This window comes from Chelonoidis abingdonii, chromosome 7, assembly GCF_003597395.2.
Source record: "Chelonoidis abingdonii isolate Lonesome George chromosome 7, CheloAbing_2.0, whole genome shotgun sequence".
NCBI classification, from domain to species: domain Eukaryota; kingdom Metazoa; phylum Chordata; order Testudines; family Testudinidae; genus Chelonoidis; species Chelonoidis abingdonii.
Window position 1 is genome coordinate 21897338 of NC_133775.1, and position 24372 is coordinate 21921709.

Below are 24372 nucleotides of genomic sequence, written 5' to 3' on the forward strand. Positions count from 1 at the left end.
GGCAAAAAGACTGGGAAAAGGAAATGGAAATCAGAGACTGTGACAAGGAGCCAGGCAGGGTTGGGGTGAGAGACTGAGATGGAATGAAGAAGAACCTAGTGTGAGAGACTGGGACCTGGGAACAGATGAGACAGATCAAACAAGGAGCTAGGTGGAACTGGTTGGGTCAGAAGACAGAGGACAAGATGCTGGGCTGGGGTAGAAACAAGAGAAACTAGGAATGGCGTGGGAGAATTGGGACTCAAACAGGCAACTTGGGAGCGGGAGACTAGGACTGGCTAGGCACAGAGACTGAGGTGAGAAGCTTGAGGAATGGAGACAAACTATGTAGGGAAGAAGAATGGGGCTGGGACAATGAGCCAGGGATGAGGAAGAGACAGGACTGGGACAGGTTGGAAGAGACAGGGCAGAAGGATCTCCAACCACTAGAGAACACTCCCCTCTAGAACCTGGAGAAGAATCCAAGTTTTCTGAGTCTCACCATTCCTCTGCTATGAGCTAATATATGTCAAAACCACAGGCAAAGTGGGTCTGTCATCCTCTCTGAGGACAGTACTCCAGGTGGACACCTTACTTATTATCAGTTACTCTGTTAGCTCAAGTAGCAGAGGTCTGTGTGGAGAACCTAATGGTTCCAACCCTGCTGATGAAACATGGGTTTCAGTATAATAGCAAATGATGGAATTTTTGATTTTTCAATTTGCTTTTTAAAAACAGGAAATTACATAAAAAATACATTAAAAGAACATTATTAAGGTTCCTAAGTTAAGCATCCAAAAGTTAGGAAGTGCCAGAATTAGTGTTGCCTTTGAAACCTTAATCTGTTCCACTTATGACTGCACTATGATACAGTCTTTAGTTCCATGCTCATGTACTATTTTTCCCACAGGATCCATGCCCTATTTGTTGCAGAAACTGGAAGTATCGCAGAAGCTGAAGTACTGCTTGTAGTACTGAGGCATAAAGGTTTAGGCCCACTCATAACTAACGGCCTGCCCCCTCAATTAAGGAGGATGAACCACTAAGCCCAGGCCACAATTGATTTCTGGGGACAACAAATGACCTGTTTTTCCAAAGGTTAAAAAAAATTTAAAAAAATCAGAGATCCAGAGGGGGACACTGAGCTGCAAACCTCTGAGAGCACCCACTGCTCCTCAAAGGAGTCCAGGGAGTCAATGGACTCTGCTCAAAGGCATGACTGGAGAACGGAACAGAAATAGGCCCCACAGTCAAAAAGCATCCCCCGCATCCAGCTTCCTCCTCCTGGTATGATGGGTTGCCATATTGGTCAACACCAGGAGGCTGAAAAAGTGGTCCTGCAATTTTGTGGAGCCACAGATGGGGTGTGCAAAAATCAAGAGGTGAGGGGAGAAGCACAGCCAGAATCTCAGTAAGAGGTTTTGGAGGAGTTGGAAGCGGAGCTGTAACCTGACGCACCCCATGTAAACATGTGCACTGAAAGATGCATAATGAACAAGGCAGAGAATTGCAGAAAGAAAATAGATGGTCTCATGGTTACAGCAGATGAATGCTGTTCTGAGGAACTGGATTCTATGCCTGCCTCTGGCACAGAGCTTCTATATGATGTAATATAAACCAAACTTTTCATATGTGGTTACTGATTGTATGTTCAGAGCAGAACTCCCATTGACTTCAGCTGCAGTTTTGTGTGATTCAGCGCTTCTGTAAATCAGATCCCAGGATCTTAAATGAGGCACCAGTAAATGAGGAATACACAGAGTGCTATATAATGCTAAGTGCTCTGAAAAATCAGGTTCTAGCTGACTCAAACTGGGCAGCCAAAATTAGCGGATACTTATGACCTTAACTTCTCAGTTCTCCATCTGTAAAACGGGGATAATACCATACCCTCACTTCACAGGGGTATTGTAAACAATAATTCTGAAGCACTCAGATACTATAGTGATAAGACCCTGTGATAGGGTATTCAAACCCTGTACCAGGAAGGAGGAATTAAGAACCAACCCTGGGCCTGGGGAACCCTACCCTGCCACACCTGCAAAGCATGTATGGCTTGGAGGAGGAGCTCAAAAGGAGAACAGACCAGCTCTGTAGGAGGGAAAGACAATGGAGATAAAGTGACCTTCACATGCAGCTCCTGGGAAGAAGCACTGCCGGTGATCCAGCTGCCTGAGCTTTCTGGCTGTGGTGACTTTGCCAAACCCAAAGAGAAAGGACATGCAGAAGGTCTGAGACTTTACCTTTGATTTCAGTTTTTTAGTGACTATGCATTGGGAAAAGGGGACTAGTAGGAAGTGATCCAGGCAAGCAGCAGCATAGCATTTTGGGTGCATAATATAGCTGCCTATTATTGCACCTGGAATTGGAACCCTAGGAGAGGGCAGGTGTCTGTTCTTCATATGGGGGAATCTGGACAAGAGAAGACCTTGAATTCAAAGAAGAGTCAAGACCCTGAGACTCCAACCAGATGAATTCTGGAGCACTTCGCCTGACCATAGGTCTGTCTATTCGTGGACTCTTTATATATCCGAAAAAGGGCAGACATAAATATGTGACCTGGAGAGAGGGCTGAGTCACAAGAGGGGGCAGACCATTACAAGACTGGAGCAGTTATCTGCAGGGCATACCCAGAAAGAGGAGAGACTGCTACACCTGCACCCGGCCACAAGGCGTCAATTCCTTCACAGTGACACAGAAAAACCCACAAGGAAATTAATAATTCTGTATTCAGAGCAGGGTTTGAATAGTATGCAGGCCACACACTGAAGAATGAGGAGAAAGAACTATTGAATAGCTGCTCATTAATTTATCATCTTCCATCCTGTGCGCTGAATAAGGTAGAGGTTCTGTGGAAAAAGACAGGATATAATAATGTAACTAAAGACTATCATAATGCATACACATGGCAGGAGACAACATGTATTAAGGTTACACAATCAACCTTAATTCTGGCATTACCTAACTTTTGAGAGCTTGCCTTTGTAATTTTAAAAAACTCCTTTAACATAGTTTGATATATCAAGCTGTATTTGATTCCTAAGTGTATTTACCTGTAACACGTCTCTTCGAATAGTTCTCAAAGGATTTCCTTCTAATGCCAGGAGTTTCAACTGAGGAAGATTCCCCAGAGCACAAGGCAAGCTGCAAATAGAGGTAGCTCATTTCAGAGAGTGACTTCAACAAAACTGGAATATGATTAGCACCAGTCAGTCAGATCACCTACTATTCTGAATCTTAGATACACAAGGATATCACATGTAAGGCCTGGTCTACACTACGCTGTTAAACCGATTTTAACAACGTTAAATCGATTTAACGCTGCACCCGTCCACACTACACTGCTCTTTATATCGATTTAAAGGGCTCTTTAAATCGATTTCTGTACTCCTACAAAACGAGAGGAGTAATGCTAAAATCGATATTACTATATTGGATTAGGGTTAGTGTGGACTCAAATTGACGTTATTGGCCTCATTATTTTACAGTAGCTACCCACAGTGCACCGCTCCAGAAATCGACGCTAGCCTCAGACCATGGACGCACACCACCGAATTAATGTAACTAGTGTGGATGCGCACAATTGACTTTATAATATCTGTTTTATAAAATCGGTTTAAGCTAATTCAAATTTATCCTGTAGTGTAGACGTAGCCTAAGAAAGAAGATGTAGTGGAATTAGGACCACAAAAGATAAAGTGAATCAGAAGAACCACCTTAGGGTTCAATTTTGTTTTATAACCGAATAATTTAGTTGTTTTACAAAAATACTGCAGCACAATGTAAGTTTATAACAACAGAATTATTAGAATAATAATATCACTGTATCAAACAACGAAGATTGATTTCATTAGTTATGCCTCACCACAGATTCATGTGGTTTTTAATCTTACCTACTGATATCATTGTTGGTTAAGTCAAGTCGCTCCAACCCCTGAAGCAGAGTAATTTCATCAGGCAGTGATTTTAGCTTGTTATCTCTAAGCTCTAACACGCAGAGAGAATTCAGATGTTTAAGATGCTCTGCACTTAACACTTCAATCTGATTTTCACCAACATGTAACTCCTATTGAAGCAGAGAGCATCAAAATTATATTTCTGTGGCAAAATGTAATTTACTCATCTCAATTCTGACACTGCACCTCCATTTTAGGGTGTCCAACTTGACAAAGTGAAGGGGGTAATGTTCATAATTACAAGTCACTTCTGAAAATCTTGGCCTTAAAAACCTAACTGCAGGAACCCACATTTGAAAATGTTAGCCTTAAATCTTTTTTGTCCTTAAAGCTCTGTTGCTTATCCCATTTCTGAAAGGTCTGTTATTGAAAAGTAACAACACTATCATTGTTATAGATACCACAGATAATTCATTTACAATAAAAATAGAACGTGGCCTAATTACTAAAGAGGAGAATTTCTTTCCATTTCCTTCATAGCCCTTTCGTATATTTTTCTCATATTATAAAAAACTATTGTCACCTACCAAAGAGACTTATACTAACTGATGATTAATATTAAAAAGTTATGGGGCTAACTGTAAATAAAGCAGATATGTTCTCAAAGCACACTTCTCAAAGCATGGGAGAAAGAGAAGAAGTATGTAGAAAAGAAAGGAGGTAGGTTCCCTTGTATGCTCCCCACTTACATACAGAAGACAAAACAATAAGCATTCTGTAGTCTGTCACTCAGCTAATATGCAAGATCCTGCATTATCAAGTATTAAGAATTCTGGTCACAAACGAACATTTGGGTATAGGGTTTGTATGTACAGAAAGACTACACATCTTCCTTGCAACAAAAAGCTAGGAATAACTTCCTTTTCAGTAAATCTGGATCTTCAGACATCACAGCACATTGATCCAGGTAGGTTTTGCTATACGTTTACACTATACGACTGTGTATATCTATATGACTCACAAAGTGCAACAAAAGCAGGCCTGGCAGATGTCAATGGGATTTATTTTAGGTTTTGCCTTCTGCACTCAAGATGCAGTTCTCAAATCACAAAACAAATGTGAATAGAATTTTCAGTCTATACATGGAGAGATGTGCTTCTCATATAAGCTTTCAGAATATTCTTACTCAGGACAGGTCTATCATCCTGTTAGGTAGAGATCAGATGGACATCCCATTATTTTACAAAATGCTTGGAAGAAAGAAGCATTTCTAGAGACTAGTATAAATTATATATCTACTGTATATTATTACATTCCGTTTTTCGTCATTCCCCTTAATCCACATTTTTATTTTCCCAAATGTAAAGATAGTTGTAGATTTGTCTTCCAGTTTAAGTTTAACTGTTACTTGCAACTGTTATTACTGTGCACACCGATAAACTATAATGCTAGGCACAGAATTGTTAAGATAATGTTTAAAGTAATTTGTGATAATTTACATGTTCACAACAGCAAAGCAAGGTTAAGAAAAAAAATTTACTCCAAACACATTTAGATTACAGAAGCTGTAACAAAACTTACCTTCAGTAACTTGCATGATGGAAATTCTGGTAAATACTGTAATTTATTTTTTCTTAGATAAAGCTGTTCTAAAGATGCCATGCTGGCCAATTCAGAAGATATGGTTTCCAACTGGTTTTTAGTACAATCCAGTTGTTTTAAGCCTAGAGAAATAATTTCAGTGGTGAAAAACTGAAATATCAAAAATTCTAAAACTTTTACTAGAGATGCAGATGGCACACAGAAATACGCTTTTCTAAAATAAGCTTTGTGTGGCAGCTGTCAATTTCAGAAATACCTACACCTTCAGTGTTTGCAAAAGCTTTCTGTTTGGCTAATTATAAACAGACTTCAAAGATTTTCAGAGTACTCTATCCACATTAAATATTAAGTATTCAATGACAATGCAGAGGGTTGGCCACATAGCAGGCCTTGTTTGGGGGTATGGAGGGATCACAAGCTGGTCTACACACACTTCAACTATGTCCTTTTAGAAACTTAGGGTATGTTTTCACTACCGGCTGGATCGGCGGGCAGCAATCGATCCAGCAGGAATCAATTTATCGCGTCTAGTCTAGGCCTCTCCCGTCAACTCCTGCACTCCAGCTCAGCAAGAGGCACAGGCAGAGTCGATGGGGGAGCGGCAGCAGTCGACTCACCACGGTGAAGACACCATGGTAACTCAATCTAAGTACGTAGACTTCAGCTACAGTATTCACGTAGCTGAAGTTGTGTAACTAAGATTGATTCCCTCCAGTCTAGACCAAGCCTAACAGTCTACCATCAGTACACAATCTGTTCCTCTTTATCTGCAACAGCAATTACGGCCCATATTTAGCTTAAATGGCTATTAAGCCTGACGATTTAAGGTGATTCAAAGATTAAGACTGAACTTTAAATAATCCATTTATACTTTCTCCAGCTCTAATTCCACCACCTGCTTTATGCGCTTGGTTTTCCATACAGCATATGCCATAAGGAAAAGGCTCATCTGTTATATAATCTTAACTAGAACACTAGCCTCTAAGCACAACGAGGTTTATCTTTGCTCTTCTTTGATTACGCCTCACATTCTACCAAGAAATGACAGCTATCAGAAACTTAAGTTTGATATCCAGAAGAACCCACGAGCTATGACTTATTTCAACCATTTACAATACCTCACATTATACCTATTTATTCAGCTGCAATAAAAATGCAAGCAACATCTTTCAAGATAAGAGACTATAGACTTATTGTAAGACATTTAAAATGCTGTGGGAAACTCATTTACTTTTCATTGCGCTGATCTCTGCTGGCAGGTTCTTCAGTTGGTTATGGGCCAAACTGAGCCGCACCAAACTGGTTAGGGAAGCAAAACTGGATGGAATGGTTGCAAGTTGGTTGTTGGAAAGATCCTGGGTGGGGAAAAAAAAAATAATTGAGACATGGTAGACAAAATGGCTTTGAAGAGTGTTTAGCCCATATGCAAAGTTAATCACTGAGAGAGAACATCAAATGTAGTTGGGTAGCATGTTTGGGAGTTTCCCTCGTTTACGGACAAGAGCAGAACACATGGCTCTCCAGCAGTGGTGAGAGTAAGGTCAACTACAGTAGTTTTTCTATCCCATGCTTCAAACATTCTTACATTTTGTTGGCTTTTCTTTAATCACTGCTATGTAAAGATAGATTATTTCATTGAACTGTCCATGATGACAACCAGGGCTGGGATATTCACAAGTGCTTAAGTCACTTAGGAGCCCCGGTCCATTTGATTTTTTGCTACACATTTGAAAGACTTTGGAAAGGGTTTAATATTAACGTCAAGATAATAAACTATTGTCTTTAGCTAAGTGTGATCCTGCAAAAAGCTTTAATATTTGGAAAACTAAAGAATATGGTTTCAATCAGACATAGTGTCACATCCAGTGATACTCAGCAATCATTAGAATATTTTAAAATACTTATGAAGTGGGTGTAGGTGGTAGCCTTGTCAAAGACAGGCTTTTTGAACTGCCAGTAGCAAAGTACAGATAAACCAGCTAACTAAGAAAAAAAATCCATTAGAAAAAGACGCAACTTACTAACTCTTCTAAACTGATAAGCTGTCCAAACCCATCTGGTAAATGACTCAATTCATTGTGTTGGAGAAACAGGCTCTTCAAGTGTCTCAACTGTGTCAGCTCTTCTGGAATATTTTTCAGCTTGTTGTGACTAGTAATAAAATAATAAATGTGAAGGGATACATCAGTATGAACCTGTTCTAAACTCAATTGTTTGTGAAATATTTCTGTTTCACACAGCACTGCGCAAGACAAGGTTAAGGTAGTAGTGCAAATGTAAATGGATATAAATATTAAGCAGATTTTGAATGGTTAGTTTTCTAGGTTGTCCTCCCCTATGTTTATTTGCTCAAGACAACTTTAAACCACCATCTGAAGTTACACTTCAGCTGAATCTTGCCTACTTGCTATTCTACCAGACAGCATCTTAAAAGAAAATTATAGCTATATTTTTCAGTCCACAAGTCTGAAGGTTCATATAGTAAGAACCACTTTTTAACATGAATAAGCTTTTAAGGTCTCATTGTCAAACACATTCCTTATGAAGAGTACTTTTTATCCTCTAAACTGAAGCTGTTAGACTGAGCGCACATTCCTTTGAAGAATTAATAGATGAAAACCTAAAAACTACCACAAGACTGAGGTAAGGCCTTCCCTGATCATATCAAAACCCAAATACTGAGGTTTCAGTGTTGTAAACATGTTCATGAAGTACAAAAACAAATTCTCTCAATACAGAGACAAAAAAAAGAGCATAAAGGCTTGTGGAGGTGCCTTGCAAGTCCAGGATCTCAGCAAAGCTCACTTAAGTCAATGGAGAAACTTCAGTTCACTTCAGTGTGCTTCAGATAAGCACTGAATCACCAGAAAGCAATGCACCTTGCTGTATATAGTAACTTAGGCCGAGACTGTCAGAAGTAATGAAGAAATTTCATCCCCAACTCTCACTGGCTTTTAATGGGTTAAGAGAATTAGGTGCGTAACTCCCTTTGCACTTTTGAAAAATTCCATCCTTAGTGCCCAGAATCTTCAACATCCTTATTTGTCACATGACAGGAGTAACAACATATAGTGTACATTTTATGACATCAAAAATATTTAAATGTAGAGACAACATATGTTTTCCGTGAGCAGTGACATCTCCAAGACTCAGACTCCCACTCTTTCACTGAGTGTGTTTAAATATAAGTAATGCTGGCCTTCCTCATGAAAGAAGTTCTGTCCGTTCGTTTTTAGGGTTGCCTTGGCAGAATTCTATTCATTAATTAGTCCCAGAAGATTTTGGGGGGAGGGGGCGGGGGGACCCCACCACAGACCTCAACAGGCAAATGGGATGTCATTACGTTTTTCTATTATTAGTCAATCAAATGAGTAGATTCTGTATCTGAGCTGGTAAATTTTCACAACAATTTTACATGACTCATGTGAGCACGCTCAGATCGCTGTTTTCTCCAAGCATCCTTACATGTGTCAAGTGTCAGCAGTGGGGATCACATTCCAGATAAAAATATGACTTAGTCACAACTGAAGCCTGAGAGATCCTGGGTCTTGGGTCTGAGATGTACACTACACAAGTAAGGATTAATATCACTAGGCTAAAAGCTCTGAAAATTAGCCAGAAGAACTGTGTATAGAAAAACCAATGAACACGATCATTGACCAATAACAGTTTAAAAAGATGACAAATCAAGGCCTCAATCCTGCAAGTAGAACTGTGAAGGCAGATCCCAATACCTGTGCAATTTGTATGCCTAGGCATAGTTTATCTGCATGATTCTCTTTGCACCATCAAGGACCAAAATGGGACTTTGTCATTTTATGAATTTTAACTAAAATATCAAATTGAAAGCCTGACTACGCTCACAAAGTTCTTCCCTCACTGCTACAAATATATTTAATAACACTGAACACAATGCTGGTTTAGAGAGCCTGTCTTAAATTATAGGGAGACAATTTTAGAAGATTTTAATTTTCTCAACCACTCGACACATATTTACTGTATTCAGATTTGTAAAACATATTTACCTGACATTGAGCTTCTGAAGATTTTCCAAAAATCCTATAGCAGAAGGAATAGATGTCAGCTGATTATCATGTACCTAGAAACAAAAAGGTTTTAGAACTGTAACTGCTTGTCAATACCTTTTTTTTTTTTAATATAGCCAAGAAACAAACTATGCTACGTGCATACAAAAGAAAATTTTGTACAAAGGCTTTGACAAGTGCCAATTGTCAGGATAATTTCATTACTAATAGAACACTACAGAGTTACCTGTCTGATAAAAGCTTCACTCAGTTGACAGGAAAAGCTGTGAGAAGCAGAGGTGAGAGAGAAACTAAAAAGGTTGGAGGAAAGTGAAAAAAACAGCCTCCTTCCAGTGGGGTGCAGGGGAGGCCCTCCCTCCCACTGGCAGACAGAAGAACACTGGTGAGGTACTCCCTTCTCTTCATGTATCATAATATAATGCCTGCATCTGTAACTTTCACTCCATGCATCTGAAGAAGTGAGGTTTTTTTACCCATGAAAGCTTACGCCCAAATAAATCTGTTAGTCTTTAAAGTGCCACCAGACTCCTTGTTGTTTTTGTGGATACAGACTAAGACGGCTACCCCTGGATACTTGACTCCAAATTCTGAGTACATCAATTCCTTAATTTTTCACTCCTTCAGGGATCCTTCAAGAACCCTATCTAAATACCCTTATTGGCCAGCTACCATCCAGAAAAAGGCATTGCCAGGAAAGGCATTCCCTCCAGGAAAGAAGAAACAACTCTCCCCAAAACCAACCAGTACCACTGTTTTAGCTTGTTGAGGGCATCAGAGCATGCTTTCATGCCGACAGGATCTGAGCACATTGCCTCTGCAGCACTCCAGGTGCCAGAACACAAGATATTACAGTGCTATTGTAGTGCTTTTGTGATTACCAGTATACTAGAAACCTGAGGTACTGAGATACAACTGTGATAGTGGCTAAATAAATACCTAGAGAGTTTGTGGGGAAGGAGTGTAGACTCAAAATTCTGTTTTGGGTCCTGAAGATCCCCCAGGTGCATTTTCTCCTCAAAGACACCATCTAGGCAAACCTCTATCGAGGAGGACTGGATTTTGGTTCTCACAGGCAAGTTATAATAATAATTGTCCATTATGGAGTATCGGGATCTTCCTATGAAAAATTTGGTTCTGGCCACTGTCAAAAACATGATACTAGATTAGATGCACCATTAATCTGATATAACAATTCCTATATTTCCCTACAAACACATCAATACCACTTTAATACATCCAGTATTTAATACAAGAGAGGGGAACTTGAGACCTCTGTGAGGAAATCTAGTCCTTCCCCCACCATTCCAGAATGCAAGCACAATCTGATAACAGGTGTTCTTTACTTACATCCAGTACAGTGAGAGCAGGCAAAAGTCTGACATCCTCAGAAAGACACTGCAGTTTGTTTGAGGCTAAGATGAGTTTGGTCAGATCTGTTTGCTCCCACCAACGATCAGTAGCACCAAAAGACAGATTTTGATGGGCTTCCTCTGGAATATCCAAATTTATTCGCCACACATTCGCAGGTACTACACACATACAAAAGTGGCATATTTGTACAATAAATGTCTCCAATATTTAACCTTAAACTTTTACTGTCACTGTGGTTATCCAAAAACGTTTAATAACTTTATTCTTCATGGAGCTGGTTGGAACATTTGTCAAAATGAAATGGACAAAAATGTGACTACTTTCACTAGTATTTCCCCCCTATTTTCTGATCAGCTCTTATTCTTAACCAAAGTACTTATGTAATCATAAATTGTAGTTAAACCAGATGAATTGGCTGAGCATCATGGAGAGTGTGGAAAGGATGGTGTCAGATCCTCATAACTGAAAGGGCTTAAAAAAGGCATTTACAATTCTGGGAATCTACAGAATCCCCAGATGCTCCTGAACAGACTGGTGCCACTGCTTGTCTAAAGCACTGGTCTCCGAAGTGGGGTGCGCAAGAGGATCTTTCGGGGTGTGTGGCAGGAGGAGCGCCACTGGAGCAGCACCACTTCAACAGTCCAAGCACTATTTTTTTTTTTGCTTGTGGCAGCAAAAGTGGTAGAGCTGGCCCTGCGGCGCAGCAGGGGGTGCATGCTCAAAAACTTTTTACTGATAGGGGTGCGAGATCAAAAAAGTTTGGAGACTACTAGTCTAATAGACCTTTTTTAATAATCTGTGCTTGGTTGCAACAGCCACATCCTTTTCTTTTGGCTTTGGACCTATGCCTTTGTAACATCAAGAGATGAGTTGAGTATTATAATGTGCTATCCCTCAGGACTATCTAGAAGCTTCAGCTAGAGCAGAATCCATCAGCTCGCTTATTGCCAGGGTTAGCCTTACACAAAGAGAGCACATCACACCTAGGACCTACCTGCCAATGGCATTCCCAAGCCCTATGTGGTTGGGATCCTAGGTATCAGAGAGAAGACTTTCCGCAAAAGTCGTCTACCAGTTCGGATCTACCAGCCTTAACAACAACGGGAGCCCAATTTAACATACTAGCCCAGGCCCCTACATTGGCCGATAAAACAAACATGTAGCATCACATCTTCAAAGCGCTGCATTGACAGTGTCCTCCCTGAGTCCCCCGGTTATTCAGATCCCGCAAGGGGGCCGGCCTGGCACCCCCCTTACCCGCACGGCCCTAAAGTGAAGCACTCGCCTTGTGCCCCTTCCCTGGGCGGCGGGGTGGCAGCATGTCTGCCCCTGGGGGAAAGGCAGGGCCTGGCCTCAGCACACAAGGAGGGAGGGATGTGCCGGTCTCCTTCCTGCCTTCGGGCGAGCCCGGGCCCCTCACACCTGCCGGGGAGCCCCACACACCGGGTCGAAGTAGAGGTCCCAGGCTCTCACCTTCACTCAGGTCGCGGCCTGCCAGGTTTAACTGGCCGTTCTTCCTGGCCGCTCTGATCAGCCCCTGCGGCACCGCGGGCCCCGGTTCCCCCGCGTCCCGCCTGAAGCCGGCGCGAGGACCTCCCGCTCTCCCTTGGCGCGCCGCCGCCATGTCCGCACAGAGCGCCGCGCGCAGCCCGCCTCGCCTCCCAGCGACCGCGTCAACCCGCCCCCAAGCCAGGGAGGCGGGCGGAGCCAGCCACGGCCTCCGCCTTCATCGCCGGCGACAGCACCGCCTGCTTCCGGGATGCCTCTGCTTCAGCTCCACCTTCAACGGGGGCCCCTCTGCCCCATGACCCTGTCCACCGTCTCAGTAAGTGAGGCTGGGAAATCTGCCCCCATTTCCCCTCACTGGCTACAATTCACTGGCCCCCAGACTTCTCCTTGTGTCTGTGGTGGTGGTTTGCCATGCTGTATTAAAGGGGGACCTAGCAGTGCCAGGCGCGATGCATGGGTCAGTGACCAGAGCCATCCGCAGTTTGTTAGCATTAACCCCGCGAGGTATTCTTCTATCCATCGAAATAGCTAAGTCCCTTCTGAATCTTGCTCCAGCCCTTCCTTACTGATGCGTGAGCCGGAGAGGCTCCAGGTTAACTTTTAGACCCCAGACTCAGTGAGTTTGTAAAGATGGCAGTTAGAAAAACCATCTTGTAAACTGAACGGATTGGGTCTGGAGTCATCCTGAAAAAATAAACCCAGAACTCCACAACGTCCTCCCACAAAGTAACTTTGCAGAGTACAATCACACTTTAAAACCTTGTGATTGTTTTGTTAAAACCTAGTTCACTCAAACTTCTGACAAACACCTGGGAGAAAAGCTTTGTGAAAGATGGTACCTCATTTCAAATTGAGGTCTAAAAGCGCTCCTGCTCCCTCCAGAGAAACCCTGTTTTTCTCAGAAGACCTCATGGATAAGAGGAGAGCTAACATATTTATATTGTGTTAGAGAGGCCAGGCAAGTGAAGTCTGATTGCAGTAGGACATGATATGTAATCAGACCATTTAAAACTTTGCTCATTCATTATTTTGTAAACTATTTAACAAATACTTTAGAGAAAAACTCTGCTGAACATTCAGCATGTCTGCATCTTCAGCTAAAGATGGAGAAAGACCCCAATCCCCTCAGTTATCCAGAAGTCCTCAAATGAAAACAGATTTGCCATTCCTGAAATTTCTAACAAAAAGTAAGCAGAAAAAAAAACTGTTTCAAAACTTCTTTATACACCATAAACAAACACACAGGGCACTAAAACAAGGTTTGTTTTCTTTTACAGGTCACATTTAATGTGGTGAGTATGTGGAATTGTCTTGTTTTAAAATAATATACACCGATTGTTTTGCTATCAAACATATTTGGGGGAGATTAATGGTGGACAATTCTCCCACACCAAGACAATACAATTGTGATGGGAAGGCTGTTCTCCCCCCAGCTACATCCCTTCTAACTCTTGATGTTTCTCTAAAACAGACACTCATCCTCTATTCATTTTCATCTCCTCCCATACCTGCTTCCCAAAGACATCTGTCCTGAGCGCGCATGCTGTATTTCCCATTTCTCAAACAAACCCTAATCCTCACTGTGAGAGACCCCTCCCCTCATGCACACTCTCCTCCCTGAGAGACAATGGCCTCTTTCATGAAATCCTACCCCCCTTCTTCTTCCTCCCCGATGAAGCAAAGAAATATCCCATGCCTAGTTTCCAATCCCATTTCCTCAAAGAGGAAAGATGGATGTTTCTTATAGCACAGTCTTCCTCTCATTCTAGGTCCCCTGAAAAAATGGAAAGAGATAGGCTTCCCCACCTCCCCCCATACTGTTCTCCCACCATAAATTGGAATTCCATAACTGATTCTACTGTACTGAAGAAGTGACCTAAGAAGGTATTAATTATTATTATACATATTATTCAACTACCTAGATATCTGTTTGGAAAATAATACAGCAGAGCACAAATTATCTAAAAGTTACTGGAATATACTGGAGACTTTTTTTATTTCAGAAATTGGAGAAAGCTACTAAGAGAGAGGCTGTTCAAGAAGGTGGGTGCATAACTGGTTGGAAAATCATTTCCAGAGAGTAGCTATTAGTGGTTCACAGTCATGCTGGAAGGGCATAATGAGTGGGATCCCGCAGGAATCAGTTCTGGATTCAGTTCTGTTCAATATCTTCATCAATGATTTAGATAATGGCATAGAGCAGGGGCAGGCAACCTATGGCATGGGTGCTAAAGGCGGCACGCGAGCTGATTTTTAGTGGCACTCACACTGCCCCAGGTCCTGCCGACCAGTCCAGAGGGCTCTACATTTTAATTTAAATGAAGCTTCTTAAACGTTTTTAAAACCTTATTTACTTTACATACAACAATAGTTTAGTTATATATTATAGACCTATAGAAAGAGACCTTCTAAAAACATTAAAATGTATTACTGGCATGCAAAACCTTAAATTAGAGTGAATAAATGAAGACTTGGCACACCACTTCTGAAAGGTTGCCGACCCCTGGCATAGAGAGTACACTCATAAAGTTTGCAGACTATACGAAGTTGAGAGGGGTTGCAAGTGCTTTGGAGGATAGGATTAAAATTCAAATGATCTAGACAAACTGGAGAAATGGTCTGAAATAAATAGGATGAAATTCAATGAGGACAAATGCAAAGTACTCCACTTAGGAAGGAACAATCAGTTGCACACATACAAAATGGGAAATGACTGCCTAGGAAGGAGTACTGTGGAAAGGGATCTGCGGGTCATAGTGGATCACCAGCTAAATATGAGTAAAAAGTGTAACACTGTTGCAAAAAAAGAAAACATCATTCTGGGATGTTTGGCAGGAGTGTTGTAATCAAGAAATGAGAAGTAATTCTTCTACTCTACTCTGTGCTGATTAGGCCTCAACTGAAGAAATTTTGTCCAGTTTTGGGCACCACATTTCAGGTAAAATGTGAACAAATTGCAGAAAGTCCACAGAAGAGCAACAAAAATGATTACAGGTCTAGAAAACATGACCTATGCAGGAAGATTGAAAAAAAATGGATTTGTTTAATCTGAAAAAGAGAAGACTCAGAGGGGACATGATAACAGTTTTCAAATACATAAAAGATTGTTACAAGGAGACAGAAGAAAAATTATTCTCCTTAACCCCTGAGACTAGGACAAGAAGCATTGGGCTTAAATTGCAGAAAAGGCGGCTTAGGTTGGATGTTAAGAAAAACTTCCCGTCAGGGTGGTTAAGCACCGGAATAAATTGCCCAGGAAGGTTCTGGAATTGCCATCATTGGAGATTTTTAAGAACACGTTAGACAAACATCTGTTAGGGATGGTCTAGATCAGGGTTCTCAACCTTTTTCTTGCTGAAGCCCCCCTCAACATGCTATAAAAATGCCAGGGTCCAGCGGGAAAGGAGGGAAGAGAACTCGGGGCTCCGGGGATGGTAGGGGGGAACCCTTGGGCATAGGCATAGTTTTACTTGTACTTTGGGGGGCAAGAGCTGGCAGGGCTTGAGCCAGCTCAGCATAGTGGAGTCCGGGAAGGAAGCACTACCTCCACCCTTGAGTCACTCAGGAGGCCACCCAACCTGTCTGGGCTGTGGAGGGATGCAATAAAAAAAATATAACTCAAAGGGGGGAGTCAGTAAAAAAATGTGAAAACTGCTCAGGGTGCAGGGAGTGTAGAGGGGTAGCTAGGGGCTGTGTGAAGTGAGAGGAGTAGCTCAGGGTGCAGGCAGGTGATAGCTAAGGGCTGTGTGTGTGCAGGGGGTAGCTCAGGGTGCAGGGTGGGGGTACCTAAGAGCTATGTGTGGGCAGGGGGTAGCTCTGGGTGCAGGCAGGCAGGTGCTAGGGGCTGTGTACAGGCTGGGAGGGGCTCCCAGTGTGGCTTCCAGCTTTGGGCAGGGAGGGGGATGCTGGGTCCTGGCTTGGGTGGGGGAGGGAGGTTTGACAGCTTCAGTTCTATGCCATTCCCGGCTTGGGGGGGAAGCATGACGCCAGCTTCAGCACTGGGACTTGGGGCACTGGGTTTCAGCTGCAGGGATACGCAGCCCCCTGAAAGGGCTCGCAGACCCTCAGTTGAGAACTGCTGGTCTAGATAATAATTAGTTCTGCTATGAGTGCAGTGGACTGGATTAGATACCTCGAGGTCCCTTCCAATCCTATGATTCTATAATAAAATGTAAGGGCCTCAAACGTAGACCAGGGCCCCTCTGTGCTAGGCATTGTACAAATCTCATTCTCCCCAAACCTCTTCCCCCCCCCGACAGCCTGTGCTTTTCATGTCTTGCTCATGTTTCCTTCTGCTGCCAGATCTATTTTCAATAAAAGAGACCATGTAACATCTTTGAAAACAACATTTTGAAGACAACAAGGCAAGACAAACAATAAAGTACTTTCATTTAGGCTTATCCTTAGAATACAATTTCTCCCCATTTCCCTTTGCTTATTAATTTATTTTAAAATGGCATTTTTTTAGTAGGTAAAAGAGTACTGAAAATATTGGTGTTGTATGTAAAGTTCTAGTCCCAGGCATAATAATACTTCTCCCTTTCCTATCCCATCACAAAAAAAGACAAGAAAACAACTCAATCCATTTTGCTATCAGTATCAAATAGAATGTTCTTCAGGTAAGCAAATATAAGCCTTCTTTGACAAATTTCCTTTAAAAATGATGTATACAAAACCAAATCTCCTTCCTATATTATTAGTAACTCCTAGATTGCTAAAACGGACAGAACTGTAAAAATATGTTTTCTTTTCAGAGCCTATGTTCTTTACTTTTGAACTTCCCTCAACTTGGACAATTAAGAATTTAGCCATTTACAACTTTTGTTTATAGTCAGTTTCATTTTTTGGCTTTCAGGTACCAGCTCACTTTGGGTTTCCAACACTGGGGAAAAGTTTTTCTCTCTTTTTTTTTTTAAAGATTCCTCTGAAATTAAAAAATAAATTCTACTGATCTAACATTTTGTAAAATAGTTCACATTTGATCCTGATTCAACTTTAAAATCAAAAGTTTACCACACTATGATGGTCTTGAGGCTCGCTTTCTTTTTCTTGCTTGCTCATTCATTCTTTTTCTTCAGTTTTCTTCAGATTTTTATCATCTTGTTTGTTTATCCTTTATCTGTCACCTGTGTAATATTACTGGGAGTCAGCAGATGACACTATTACTCAAAGTTTTATGAGTTCTGCTTAACTGGATGCATTGGTACTTAGATTTTGATGAAATACTCTGTTAATTGAGTTGCAATTTTAGTTGAAAGCTTCTGAATGCCAGCACCATTTATTCACAGGACCTATGCAATTTGAAATTGACACAACTCCCCACTGCTGCCCTGCTTTGAAATCAGTGCAATCTCAGATTCAACACATTTCTCTGTTCAGGATCTACCTTGAATGAGTAACATTTAGCTGTGATCTGAATTAAATTTGTTCTTGGATATTCGAGAAATCTTGTGTTACTGCTGGCTACCTGGTAATAGTATTTTTCCCAGGTTACCCCAGGGCTCAAATTATAAACAACCCGTTGGAAGCACATTCTCAGTAGAGGTTTTTTTGGTATATTTATTAAAAAACAAATTATTTCTACATCAATAATAATGCAAACACCATTATGATTAAGTAGCAGCTGACCTAGTCTGACAGTTGAAATGTATTACTTGGAAAGGTGCATTGATTTTACAGAAGCAATAAAGTGGCATTGCACTATCAATGTAAAAGAAATTTCTAAAGAAGCTGTTACTGTGTAGGGAAGCATCTACCACTATCACTAACATAACATAACATAACAACCCCTTGATGTCGATAGGGTTGAGGAGGGGTTGGCAAATTTTGCTTCCATTAAAAGAAATTTACTTCAGTTACAGCAAGATCAGGCTGCAGACTGGTTTCGTTTTCATCATAAGAGTTAGGAAAGAATTACTCTAGAACTGAAAAACGATTGGGAAATTATTATTATTCAGGTCTTTTAAATATGAGATGAAATACTGTAGTCTACTTCTCGTGTACGGTGCACGCCTTGCTCGCAGTTCAATATCTACTCTGGGAAGTCTACTTTAAATTGACAACAGTAAAATAATTAGGAGCAGCCTTTGCCAGCTGCTGATCCCACTCAAGTCCCACTGGAGTCATTTGGAGAAAGGGGTCGCTCAGCACCGTGCTAATGCAGGGTTTGCTGCTCCTGGAAGATCAGAGAGGCGCCCTGCAGCTCTAGGGCTCATAGACCCTCAAGGATGGGGAGAGGGCGCCCACGCAGACTACAGCCTCGTCAGCTAAGACCTCTGTGCCGATAGCCCCAGGCAGGCCTCAGTCTAGGCCCCACGCCTTCTGCTCTGGCTGAACTTTCTCCACCCCCCCCCCCGGGGATTCAGTTGTAGCGAGCTCGGAGTGGGAAACGGAGATAATCCCTCCCGCGCCCAGACACCACCTCTCCTGCCAAGTCTCCGGAATAGCTCCCCATACTGCACATGCGCGGGTCAAGCAAGGCACCAGGATAAGGCGTGCGCATGAGCCGCAGCAAGCGCTGTCAGACGTGGTTAACTACTACGCATGTGCAAGAGCCGCAAGTCCTTGGGAGAGGTACACGTAATGCACATGCGCGAATAGAGCTTCTGTGGGGGAGGCGACTTGTGAGTCTGCGCAGGACCACCAAAGTACGCAGCTCGCGCCTGCGTAGAGAAGACCAGTAAAGGATTGTGGGATACTAGTCTGCGGCCCGGGCAAGCTGGTGGAGCGGGCAGCTGGTGGCAGTTATTGCCCGACAACGGTTGTTTTGTGCGTGGGGCCCGTGCTTGTGCCCGGACGGGAAGCGGCAGGGGACATAACAAAAAGCTACCCCGGTCCTAACGCGCTCTTCCCTCTCCCTGATGTGTTTGTAGCACTGGAGTGGGCGGCAGCGCGATGGCTTCAAGCAGCGGCACCGACGTGATTCAGGTCACCAACGTCTCTCCAAGCGCCAGCTCCGAGCAAATGCGGACACTCTTCGGTTTCCTGGGCAAGATCGAGGAGCTGCGCCTCTTCCCTCCCGAGTGAGTCCACCAGCGTCCCCCGCCCCCGCCGCTTCCTCCCCCGCGCCATACAGGTTCCCCTCCCCCATTCCTGGGCAACGTCCCGCCTCTTTCCCATCATGCCCCGCGCCTCGCTGCCTAGTGCTGAGAGACCTACTGGGCCGTGAAGTTGTAGGCCGTGGGGCCTCGCTCACCCGGGCCTCGCTCACCCAGGCCTCGGCTTGCGGCTGGTGGTGCGGCGGGACCTGGCTTCTCGCCGAAGCTTTAACCTGCCCCGCAGCGCAGGAAGCCTACCTCACCCTGTCTCCTGTGTAGGCGAGTCACCATAAGCGATAGCTAGCGGCGTGGTATTGGGGGCGCTTGAGAGCTGTGTGTGTCGGCTCCCACACACGGCTTCTCCTCGACTAACAACGCGCCAGATTAGTTCACGGCTGGGTTTATGTTCCAGGAACAGTTTTTTTTAAAGCATGCGTGATATCAGCGCGTGAATAAAGGACCCGAACCTGTGTGCCCTTATCACTGCTAAATGCACATCATCTTGCATGCTGGTTGTTCTAGGGGCCTCCAGCTGATAGCCCGTCTGTGGTGGGATTGTTCCTCACATACAGAACCACCGCACACCTGCTGGACAGCTACCATTTAAAAAAAGAAAGAGAGGGGGGCTTTGCTTTTCTCTTTACAAACTTGGGATTTTTTTCTCCTTAATACACAGAGAAGGTGCAAGGTGGGTAGTAAATCTTGAACCAGTGATTGATTTATGGTCATACATCCAAAATAACAACAATAATAATAGTTTTAGTAAACAGTGCTTTGTGTTGATGGGAGTAACTCCTCAACCCCTCCAATTTACTTTTAATAGATTGCAGTTATTTTTAAAAGGGCCTCAGCTATATGAAAATATAACTCTTAACAATTTTTAATTTTTTTATGAAAGATTTAAAACAATCCATGATATATGTGTGTGTTCTTGTTAACATGCACAAAATCTGCCCAACTCACAAATGGTAATCCCAAATCCATGCAAGGAAAATCTGTAAACTATTACAGGTGATTTTTTTGTGCAACACTGAATGAAAAACTATTTTTAAAGGACTGAAAACTGCAAGCTTCTGTTTGTACTTTTTTTGTTGTTTGTGAATCAGGGTTGCCTTTGTTACTCAGAAAAGTGCCTTATATAATAAGTGAAGTCAAAATAAATGTCACATAGATCATGGATGTCACCACCACATGGAATTTTGGGTGTGTAACTATAATATGTAATGTCTATATGATATGTTTTTATTCAGTTGTGACCTTGATTTTGACTATGCCTGTTTTAGTCTCCCCTCAGATGGTTTCTAACGTACCAATTTCTTCACCTAGTTTTAAATAGTTGCTGGGGTGGGGGAAATCACCACGGAGCTTCCTCCAAAAAAAAAAAAAAGGGGGGGGTGGAAATCCTCCACTGCTCTTAGATGGATATCTACGTAAATTCCAACATGGGGTTTTCTGTGGTCTTAGTGTTTATTTTCAAATGGACATTTGCAATCTGAATCCCATGTTAATGCAATTTTGTGTTAGAATTTGTAGTGTGGAAGAAAACTAACTGAATACAATTGCATTAAAGTTAGTGACAGGTTTTTATTATTTGAATAATGTCAAATATGAATATTGAAATTTATACATATGGGAAAATCATATTTAAGTGCCAGAAAAGTTCATTTCTACCAAGTAATAAAGAGTTAGTTGTCTTTAGCAAGAAAAATGTGTTTAGGCTGTATTATGGTCCTGTTCACTGTATTTGAGCATCTCACAATCATTTAAAAAAAGAGTCCTGACATTTTATATATTATATTTATATTTAACACGTGTATGAGGTGGATGTTACCATCACTCTAGTGATGAGAATCTAAGGCATAGGGTAGATTTAGTGACTTTCCCAAGGGAGTCTGGTTGAACTGTGTATTGAATATTGAATTTAGGTCTCCCAAATACCAGTCTAATGCTTTTACTACTTCTGTGGATAGGGCTGCTGACAGTAGTTGCTTCTAGAAGCAACTACTGAAGCTCCACCTTTTCCTACTGGTGAACTCCTCTATTCACTTGGGGTTTTTTTTATATGGCCCTATGTGTTCTTAATTGATCCCCACTCATTCACACAGGCACCCAAATTCAGTTCAAGAGTACATTATTGTCACAACAAACTGTACAAGTTTTGGCAAATAGTTAGAGATAGAATGTTTATCTCTGTCAGAGGTAGATAAAAATCTGCCCCGGACAGAGCACTATCACTAGGGGACACATTGCCTTCTTTTTGAAGAAATGAAAGATTGCAAAAGCGAATATTTGCACTTTACTACAGTAGGAGAAGTGTGTAATGTGTTTAGTTTGGCAGTCTATGTTTCAACAGTACTTTGTCCATTTTAAGATTGATTTCCTAGTTAAAATCCAGTTCTGGCACGTACTGTTCAAGTTGCACGTTGTACACAAGTAGACTTTGCAGTCTTAATAAATATATTCTTTCAAAGTAAGCACTCAGGTTAGGACACGCTGTGGGAATGAATCATCATTCTGTAATGAAAGGAAACTCTTGTCTGAAGGACTCCATCTTTATTTATTGCAGAAGTTGGAAGGTGTGTAGTGATAGAGGCATGGAGTTGCAGAAATAGAAACGATGATCTCATGGTTAAGTAGTCCTACGGGTAACCCTCTCATTCTCTCTCCAACCCTGATTAATCCCCAGAGCAGATCCACACTATGAACTGAATGAGGTAGGGCTTCTGTGGAAAAAATACTATGTAATCAAGTAATTAAAATTGTATCATAATGCACAAAAAACTAAGGCTGCACAAGTAACCTGAATACTAATGTTTCCTGACTTTTTAGTGTGTGACTTAAGGTTGTCGCCTTGGCATTCTTTTAGTTTTGTTTGTGTTTAGTTTCCTAGGTATTTCAAAAAGCAAGCTCAGAAGACAAATTCCATCATGTGGTACTATATTGACACCAACACATGGCATCAGCAGAATTGAATCCTTTAGATCAGTGCATAAACCTCTGCGCCTTGAGCCAACAGAGTAACTGATAGCAGTAGCTGTTTGTCATGTTCTGTGGAACAGCAGTAGGGGTGGATGGGACATATAGGTCACCAGAATTTTTTTAACATGGATAAAGCAAAGTATTCATCCCTAATCCAATTCTCAGCAATGTCTGAACCATTTTGGCACAAGTTTTCCAAAAGTAATTCAGCCAGAGGAAGACACCTGACATTGAAAATTTCATCCTATTTAAAGCTTGGCAAATCTATAAGCATCTGAAAGCAGGCTTTTTATTGTTAGGCAAAAAGATTCTTTTCCCCAAGAATCAGGGAGGCACAGACAATACTAAAGGGGGTTTATTTATGGTACCAGGAAGAATGACAAGCAGCTTCAAAGGTGAGGGGTTATAATGACCAATTATATACCTTTTTTCTTATCACTTCATTTGCATTTATCTTGTTCTTACAGAGACGAACATTGTTTCAGAGACAGAGAATGTACTTAGCATGACAGTGGCAGGAACACAACATATGTGTCAAACTGTTTTGATTATATCAATTATTCATGACTATCTTAAAGCAAAGGGGTAGGGTGAGGGTGAGTGTTTACAGATATCTGAAGGGCTATGAAGGGAAGGTTTACTGTGTTCTCAGAGCCGAGTTACTGGGCAGAAGCTTGACCATACAAGTTTTTCAAGTGTTTACAGTTGTCAGTGTCCTTGGGCTTCCCCTGTTTTTGCTTGTTAGTTACCTGGATTTCTTTCTCACTGTTAACTTTTCATTTAACTCTTGCCTAACTATAATGGAATGTTTTGAGTAACCTTAATAATAGGTGGTGCTAATAGCCTTGCCTAGAAATACTGCAATGAAGATTATTTTGAGGGCACAACAGAATACAGAGTTTCTTCTTAGGCTTAGTCCACCATTTCTGTCGAGGAAAGTTTATATTTTTCTCACTTTCCTTGTTGCAGAGTGTGTGCAGAAAGTTAATTCCTGGGTGACAAATCTGGATCTCAGATTTTTTACCATTCTTTCTCTTCCCCGTCTCCTTCCCTGCCCCCCAAAATGGACAGACTGATTTAAAAAAAAAGTTTGTTTGTTTTTTTTTAAAAGCTTCTGTTGCATGGAAGTATAACTGTGTATATTGAATCTATCCCAGTTTTGATTCATTAACTATTTTTATACAGGGAGGAAATCCGTGCATCAAATTTAATCTTCAAGAAGTAGAAGGCAGGGCAAAGGAGCTACTGGGCTATTTTAGGGGTTAAGTGTATTTAATGGTTACAATATGTACCTTACCCACAGAACCTTGTATGTCACTGGACCAATACAGGCTTATGTACCCTGTTATCACTGTGCCTCCACTTTATTCTAGGCCAGGAGTCAGCAACCTTTCAGAAGTGGTGTGCCGAGTCTTCATTTATTCACTCAGATTTAAGATTTCGTGTGCCAGTAATACATTTTAACATTTTGGGAAGGTCTCTTTCTATAAGTCTATAATGTATAACTAAACTATTGTTGTATGTAAAGTAAATAAGGTTTTTAAAATGTTCAAGAAACTTCATTTAAAATGAAATTAAAATGCAGAGGCCCCCCCACCCCACCCCCGCCGGACCGGTAGCCAGGACCCGGGCAACGTGAGTGCCACTGAAAATCACCTCGCGTGCCGCCTTCGGCACCTGTGCCATAGGTGGCCTACCCCTGTTCTAGACTGATCTTTATGAGTGAGAGGATAAATTTTTCCATCTGTGCAGTACAGCTTCTGCTGAGACATCATCAAGAATGGAGGTTTGCTGTGCTGGTGGCTTTTGTGACCTTCCTATTCTTCAGAAAGTGGGTTCCGAACCCTGATTTATTTTGTGTAAATCGGTGACCAGTTAGAACAGTGTTTCTTTATCTCTTTGATATCAGGCACCAGCTTGCTGCCTTCCTCAACTGTGTCAGGGAAATCTCAG

The 24372-nt window shown here is 41.9% G+C and overlaps 2 protein-coding genes across 4 annotated transcripts in view; one reads left to right on the forward strand and one right to left on the reverse strand.

The window, feature by feature from the left end:
• LRRC40 (leucine rich repeat containing 40) overlaps window positions 1–12576 on the reverse strand; it is a 47958-nt gene extending 35382 nt beyond the window's left edge. Inside the window, exons 1-8 of one of the 2 annotated variants that reach the window (XM_032778465.2) lie at window positions 12368–12576; window positions 10871–11052; window positions 9503–9576; window positions 7499–7628; window positions 6709–6832; window positions 5457–5599; window positions 3873–4045; window positions 3033–3123 (exon numbers count right to left, since the gene is read on the reverse strand). In XM_032778465.2, the coding sequence (XP_032634356.1) occupies window positions 3033–3123; window positions 3873–4045; window positions 5457–5599; window positions 6709–6832; window positions 7499–7628; window positions 9503–9576; window positions 10871–11052; window positions 12368–12518 (1068 nt within the window). In that variant the 5' untranslated portion in view covers window positions 12519–12576. The other variant, XM_032778466.2, reaches the window with a different exon arrangement.
• A 6526-nt stretch (window positions 12577–19102) lies between these two features.
• SRSF11 (serine and arginine rich splicing factor 11) overlaps window positions 19103–24372 on the forward strand; it is a 35003-nt gene continuing 29733 nt past the window's right edge. For both annotated transcript variants that reach the window (XM_032778452.2, XM_032778453.2), the window contains exon 1: window positions 19103–19425. In XM_032778452.2, the coding sequence (XP_032634343.1) occupies window positions 19298–19425 (128 nt within the window). In that variant the 5' untranslated portion in view covers window positions 19103–19297. The remainder of the gene's footprint in view (window positions 19426–24372) is intronic.